General features: G+C 45.3%; 1 protein-coding gene across 1 annotated transcript; it reads right to left on the reverse strand.

Annotated features, from left to right (window-relative positions):
* Positions 1 to 1,712: 1,712 nt before the first annotated feature.
* On the reverse strand, positions 1,713 to 4,491 carry SPRN (shadow of prion protein). Its single transcript, XM_036736482.1, has 2 exons — positions 4,431 to 4,491; positions 1,713 to 4,087 (listed from the first exon to the last, which is right to left on the reverse strand). Exons 1-2 carry the CDS (start codon positions 4,489 to 4,491, stop codon positions 3,624 to 3,626), a joined length of 525 nt encoding a protein of 174 aa, XP_036592377.1. The 3' UTR covers positions 1,713 to 3,623.
* Positions 4,492 to 7,534: the final 3,043 nt, after the last annotated feature.

Raw genomic sequence — 7,534 nt, forward strand, 5'->3', positions numbered from 1 at the left:
GATAGAGTCTCTGATCACATAGGTTGGCTTTTTCCTTATCATTTGGTGGTACTTCTACTATGGCTAAAACCATCTTGAGTGTTGTAGGATTACTATAGAAACCTGACACTGTCTAAGCAGCATACTTGTTAAAAATCAGTTGACTTGCATTTGGATTTAGATGGCTATTCTAACAGAAGCAAAGATAACTGCTGAAGGGAGAATTCAGTAAGGTGCATGTCACCCCTGACGATAGATACCCCTGACTTAAAGCTTTAGAACTATTTTCCCTGCTCATCTGTCTAGTCCCCCAACACCATTAAAAAGATATTTTGATTAACTGGACAGTTCTATAAAGAAAACTTTAAATTCCTTAATATTATGTCCCAGACAAATCTTCAGTGGTAAAATCTCAAAATGATTTCCTTTCAGATTCATGATTTAGATACTGAGAAAAATGTAAACCTCAGGATTGCTAGTCTTATGTTTTAGTATTCCTGTTACTTCAATGAGGTGTATTCCCCATCCCAACAGTACAAATCTCAATCCATCCGTGCCTTTAAATTCTTTTCCATGGCCTCCCACAAATCTTGGAGAACTAGAAAAAGGTCCTTAGCATAGGGGTTGGACTCTTTGTACAAGCCCCTCTTCCCTTCCCCCACTCCCCACTCCACCCTCACTCCACCTTCCTTGCTTGATTCTTAGTATTCACTGGTAGGCCACTCTTCAGTACCCTGGGGTGACTTATGGAACCTTTGGCAAAAGAATGGATTGGCATCTCTCTGCCAAATTTGACTGAAGTCATGATATCCGTAGGCTTGACATGTAGAGCTAGACCCATGCTTTTCACATTGGTTCCTCACCATAGAGATAGAACATGACAGTGTGGAGGCAGAGACAAATAGAAGGTGGCATATAGCAGTGCTTGGACCTTCAGAAAAAGTGCTTGGTTCAGTGTCCTTTTGGAATTTCCATCTAGGTCTGTTCATCCAAGTTTATTATGGAAATAATGAGACTGTTGCCCAGGAGAAGGTTCTTGTCTTTGGCTGCTTCCTTGATCCCTTGTTCCAGGCTCTTTCACTTCCATAGATCAAGTTTAGTGTGCTGAAGGGAACTTTTTATATATTGTTATAATAAAGTCATGGGCAAGTTGTTGAATAGCTCGGAGAAGCAGCCATTTATAAATGTCTTTGTATCAGAAGTCCAAAAGGCACAAGACCTCTGCAGTCCTAGTACTCCAAAGCTCAAGTTCTGAGCCATCAGTCTAGGGCTGCCATGACTGGCTTTTTAGCCAGAAGCACCAAAGATCACACTGAACCTCTTCTAAGATTTTGTTGGTGGAGGCATTCCAAGAAAATCCATGCACCTGTGATTTTTTCTGTCCTATGAGGGAAAAAAAAGTGAATGTTTTTCCCTGAGACTGAAGACCAGTCTCCATTGTGTTATGAAACACTGAATATCTTAAAAATCAGAACTTCTTACTCTATTGGAGGAGAGAACATGGTTAAGTACAAAGACCCTGGAAGATAGTTGGGAAATAGCTGAGCTGTAGATGGATGAAAATTGGAACTCTTCCAACTCCTGAATTTTATGTTGTTGGTACCTGAAAATGAGAGAGTTTGGTCAGGAAGGATTAAAGCATTGGTTTTTAGTAAATGTCTCAAAGATTTTCTGAAGTTAGGTTGTTGCATTCTTGGAATGAACTTCTTGTCTTTCATTTGAAAGTGCCACTCTTTGGGGTCTCTGCACTGTGCCTCACTGAATTCCTTTTGCTGGCAAAAGAAAAAAATGGCAAATTGAAATGGATATTGTTGAGGACGGCAAGAAAACAGTTCTTTCCTTTTGTTTCCAAAATAGAACAGATTCTAGAGTGCTCAGCATTAAAACTGACTTCAGTTTTGTTTTGTTTTTTTCTTTTTCATTGGATGCTGAAATTCACTTTACCTCAACCTGTCTTTCAAGGCTGCTCCTTGAACAGCATAAGAAGAGGGAAAAAAAGCAAAACAGTTTAGTTAGCAGTCCACTAGAGGAGCTTGGTTCTTAGGCCTGAGTGCCTGACTTCTGTGGGGTGTCTGCATTCTTTTTAGCCTCGTTCAGACACAAGATTGCTATTTTCATTAGTCTTCACGATGAGTCACTCAGGAGGAAGATTCTTGGGAGTTTGAAAAACCTTTCTATGAATCAGAAGCCGACTTTTACTCCTAGGGAAGGACCTTTAGTGAGGAATAGTAGAGATTAGTAGGTAAAATCCCTACAGTTGGCAAGTGGGGACTTCCTTGTTGTTACAATAACTGATGTTAGTAAACAAAAAAATCTTGAATGAAGAAGACATTCAAGTTCAAATGTAATACTTCTCTGTCTTCTAAAGATAGGCTAAGGAGAGTTTGCTTTTTATTTCACTCTCATAGTATTAAATCATAATCTCTCCTCCAAACCCTTCAATCTAATGGTGGGTACAAATCCAGGAGGCAGGGAAGTCAGGCTTAAGTTTCCAGAGTGTTTAAGAATTGTCACAGCCAAAAGGTAGATCAGCTCATAGGTCTGTGCCTGAGGAGCTAAAGCCAAAGAGAGAGAAAACATGTCCAAGGAACAGAGGCCTCTGTGTGACATCCTTGGCAGGGGGCATCAAGACTCCTTTCCTTTAGAAATAAATTCCTTTTCTTGGATTAATAAAATGCTTCAGAGGCACCTTTGTTTTTCTGCAGAAAATGAATTTCTTTTAGAGTCCCACCAAATTGTCCCCTCTTCAGTTGGATTTTGTTGAAATTTAAATTATGCCCTGTGATTTCATGTAAAAGGGCAATGTGAGGAGGCAGTCCGGGTTTTCCCTCATCTTGAGCAACTCTGGGATGATACTATTGCTTATCTGAGTGATGGAGAGCACACTCTCAATGTTCTGCTGCTAGGTGTGTCCCCAGTCCTCTTTGGCCTCAATTTAGGAATCAGAAGCATCCATGGCTGCTCTCTTTGGGTGTTGGTCATCATCCCTTGGGCTTTGGCTTGGGCTCAGCACCTCTTTTAGGTTCCTCTCTGAAGAGAGTATGAGAGTTGGGGCATGGCAGTTGGAATCTGGTGGGAAGAAAGCTTCAGGGTCCCGTGTTTTCACTTGTTCTCAGCACCCCCAGACATTGAGAAAAGTGAGAACCATTTTGAAATTACATGAGTCAGTTCCCATAATATGGACTTTTGGGTGGTGGTCTTAAGGGGAAAGAAATGGGGAAAAGGTTTCGCTCTGGGGACTAATGACATTGGGTGTGGGGCTATGTCAATGGGCAGCTAATGATGCCCTAGAAAAGTGAACTATAGGGAAAATGCTCAACTTTCCTCTGAGGTGGTCCACCCTGACTACAAGAGTTTTCTGGAGTGGTCCTCTTCATGATCCCAGGTGACCTGGTGCTCCTTCACCTTTGGCCCAGGATTCAGCTCACCCTACTATTGTGAAACTCTTGAAGTCCATGTAGGGTTCATTGGCAGTTAAGGAAGAGCTCAAAGGAAAGGAGTGAGCACAGTTCCTTAGAAGCTACTGTAGAATGTAAAAGATGAAACCATTAGGACAAGAAGGTGGAGGAAAGTAGGACAGGGACAGGTGGGGCAGATGGCACATGGAAGGGAGAAGATTGTGACCTTCCAGGAAAAGCTAATCTCTAAAGAGGAAACAGCTGAAAGAAACCCAGCGTCAAGCAGAGGCTGAGATTGGGCTCCATGCCCCAAGGGTCGGTCCCTGATGTCCACCTGTAGCTGTAAACTCCTTCCCTGGTCTGGTTGCTATAGTAGAAATCTGTCTCCAAGCCGTCGTTCATGCCTACCTCTCCAGAAATTCTCCTCCCAGCAACCCCAGCGATCGCCCCTGCAGCTGCCCCTGCAGCAGCTCCAGCCGAGGCAGCAGCTGCAACCCGGAAGGCTGAGCCCGAGGAGCTGTAGCGAGGGGCAGACTTCATCCGCATCCGGCTGTTGCTACTGCTGCTTCGGCCCCTGCCACGTGCCGCCCCTCGGGCTCCCCCACGGCCTCCCTTGCTGGTGACATTCTCGCAAAAGAAAGCGGCTAGGAGCAGAAGCGTCCAGCACATTATCGTTGCCCAGTTCATCTTCAGAACTGGAGCCTTGGAACCTGTGAGAGAATGGAGGTAATGAAGTCATGAGGCGGGACCCACTGGGAAGTGGGGGAAGGGCTGGTGCAAACAACCCTGTCCTCTTAGTCTTGGCTCTGTGATCAGGGCCTGTCCTCCAGGACTTGTCCAGAGGTAAAGCAGGCTTCCCCTGGGAAAGACACAGATCAGATCCCAGGCCATCCAAAAACCCATCTATTTTTGGTTTATGTAGGGAGTGAGAGTGGGGATGGGGATGGAGACCTAGAGTTGGGCATGCTGTTTTTTTTCCGTCCCTCTTTCTGTCAGCATCCTTCAAGGGTGCTCAAATTGTCAGCTTCCTTTCCTGATTATTCCCTCATGTACCCCAGCCAGAACTGTCATCCTCATCTGACCTGATGACATTGTGGGCCCTCCTACACGCCATATCTCCCCAACTAGATTGTATGCTTCATGAGGATAGGGACCATACCATATCTCTATCTCTTCCAGTGCCTAGCAACAGCACATAGCATATGAGATACTGAGATATTACATTGTGCCCTCATGACACTTATCACGTATGTTGAATTTTACCAAATTATAAACCCCTTTAGAGGAAAAAACCCCACAACTATTTAATTAAAAATAAAAAAAAAACAAACCCAAACTTTGGAATTTTAGATGAGTTCCAAAGGGCCTAGAAGAGGATTTTGTACACAGGTGGTATTAAGTAAATGCTTCTTGAATATTCTGCATTATGGGGCTTATTCAATTCTGAGAAAACCTATGTTGCAGATTCCCCCTAAAGAAGGTACTGAGAAGTGAAATAGCCCCCACCCTGAGCATTCCTGTCTCATTCCATTCCCTGCTGCTTCCACACCAGGTCTCTTGACAATTATAACCCATTAAGATGTATTTGAGAAGCTTATAATAACTGGCATTTATATAATGCTTTAAAATCTACAAAATGCTTTAGATCCATTGTCTCATCTTCCCTCCCAATAGCCCTGTGAGGGATGCACTGCTGGTATCAGTCCCATTTTATTGCATAAGGAAAGTGAGGCTACAGTTAAATGACTTGCCCAAGGTCACAAAGCTAGTGTTAGGAGGAGAAATATGAACCTAGGTCTTCCTAATTCCAAGTCTAGTGCTCTCCTACTAGGAAAACTCAATCTCCCCAATCTTGAATTTGTCTGAAGCCATTTTGTCTGCTTAAAAATATTGATGCATTTCTATCATGGCAAATGAGGCACATTTCCAGGGCCCCTAACAATTCCTTTACTGGAATCCCTGATTGAGGGAGGAGGCCACGTTGATTTCCTTTCTCCATTTTCCTAGGTGGAGGTGGAGACAGGCACATTCTCTAGACTATTCAATTGAACAAGGCTTTGGGGTCAACTCTAATGATGACGCTTCCCCCTCTCAGTATCTACACCTTAGAGACTCTGCCTTACCCCACCTTCCAAGCTGCCTTCCTGTCCAGCAGTTTTAAGGAAGAAATGCAGGCAGTAAGGATTTGACATGGACAATATTGGCTTACCAGCAGATGTTTGGTATCATACCCTCACCTCTAACTTTCCCTTCAAGAGCTACCGAGCACTATTTCCTCTGCTGTGGGATCCTTGGAAATAGCATCAATTTCTCTGGGAACCACTTCCCAGGAGAATCTTCCGCCAACAGCCCGAGTGGGGGAAGGGAAAAGAAATTATGCTTTCTTCTCATCCCTCCTTTTCCAGCAGGGGCAGGTAGAATTGGGGGGTGGGGTGGGCAGGAAGGGAGAATGAAGCAAAGACTGGGGCTCCCATCTGGCTCCAGAATGCTCCTTCAAACAGTGGCTGTTAAGGACTCACATGGAGTGGTCTGCTGCAGGGTCCATTTTGGAAGTCCATGAAAAAGGGGGGCAGGAGAAAAAGTGATGAGGAAGGCTGTCACGTGAAGGAATGGAAGGGACTATAGAGAGAATAGAAGGAAGAATGAGGGAGAGGGATATGGAATGAAAGAAGAAAAGAGTTGTCCGGAATGGAGAAGGACGGAAAGGGATATGAATATAGTGCTGTAGGAGGAAGAGGATTTGGGAGCAGAGATGGGGAAGCAAGAAGGGGGAGAGGAGATGATGAGAATGACTATGGAGAGGGGGTACAGTGAAGGACAGAAGAGGAGCCTGAAGTGGGAGTTGTGATGGAGGGGAAAAATCACAGGGAAAGAGATGAGAAGAAGGAATTTGGGGGAATAGGGGGAGGTGGGGCTGGAGCAACAATTAGGGGAGGTTGCTAGCAGCTCAGGGAAGAGAGATCTGTCTTCCACCATTCTTTTTCCCCCCTACATTTAGGCATTCTTCCCTCCATCTTCATCGTTCATGCATTCATTCCCGGACCTCTCCTATTATTATTCCTTGATCCTTTAAGCCCCACACATGCTTTTGTCCCCATCTCTCAGTGTTCCCATCCCCACTCCCCCATTTTTATTGCAAACCCTCTGTAGTCCATCCACATTCCCAGTAGCTTCCTTTTCCTTTCCCCTTCCCATCCCCCTCTCCTGGCCTCTTTTCCTTGCCCATCCCCTACCTTCCTTGCCCGGTCCTTATAGTTCGAAAGCAGGTTCTGAGGCTGGAAACAGATCTGGGTCAGAAGCTGAGTGGCGTAGTGGGGAAAACCCTGAATTTTCAGAGAACCTGTTTGTGTGCTTTGGACAAGTCACTTACCCTCGCTGGGCCTCAGTTTCCTCATCTGTAAAATTAGCAGATTGGAAGTCTGGATAATCTCCAAAATCCCTTTCAGTTTGAGATCCAAGCATCCTCCTTCCCAGTTCCTCCCCCTCTCTTTTCCCCTCAGCCTTCCTATGGTGAATCGCTTACCCAGCCAGCTCCAAGATTAGACTTCCCTTTAGGGAGCTGCCGCTGTCCGGGGATGTGGTGCTGATCCTGGGAACCCTAGCCCAGCAGATGGCAGATTCCAGACCTTCCTCTTAGAGAAAGGAGAGGGCGCAGAAGCAATGCAGGCTCCCGACTTGCGACTGCATCTGAAGGACTCCTCCCCAGATGAGGGGGTGGGAGGAGGGTGAAGGATTGAAGCTCAGCCCTCTTGGCACTTCAGGGGTGGGCAGGATCTGCAGAGCCCGAGTTCCCACCCCCTTCTCCTCCCCACTCTGGCACTCACTGAGCTCTGCCCTCTTGGCACCATCACCTTGTGTTTGAAATGACACCTCTTCTTTAACCTAGGATCAGCTCACAGATAGGGAGCAGAGATCTTCTTCTAGAAGGCGGGTTAGTTTTGATAGGTTGTGCCAATGACTTGTGGGAGGTAAAAGGGGATAGAATTAGGAGAGGATACTCTAGAGAATGAGGAGCAAGCACAGCTAGGATGTGAAGTATGTAGTGAAAGCAGATCCTACTGCAAAGCCTAGTTAGCACAGTGCCCCATAAGTAGTAAGTGCTTAATGTTTGTTGAATTAAATCAAGTTGATTTACATATGGTAGACACTACTTCCTT

Source organism: Trichosurus vulpecula, chromosome 8, assembly GCF_011100635.1.
Source record: "Trichosurus vulpecula isolate mTriVul1 chromosome 8, mTriVul1.pri, whole genome shotgun sequence".
Classification (NCBI taxonomy): Eukaryota; Metazoa; Chordata; class Mammalia; order Diprotodontia; family Phalangeridae; genus Trichosurus; species Trichosurus vulpecula.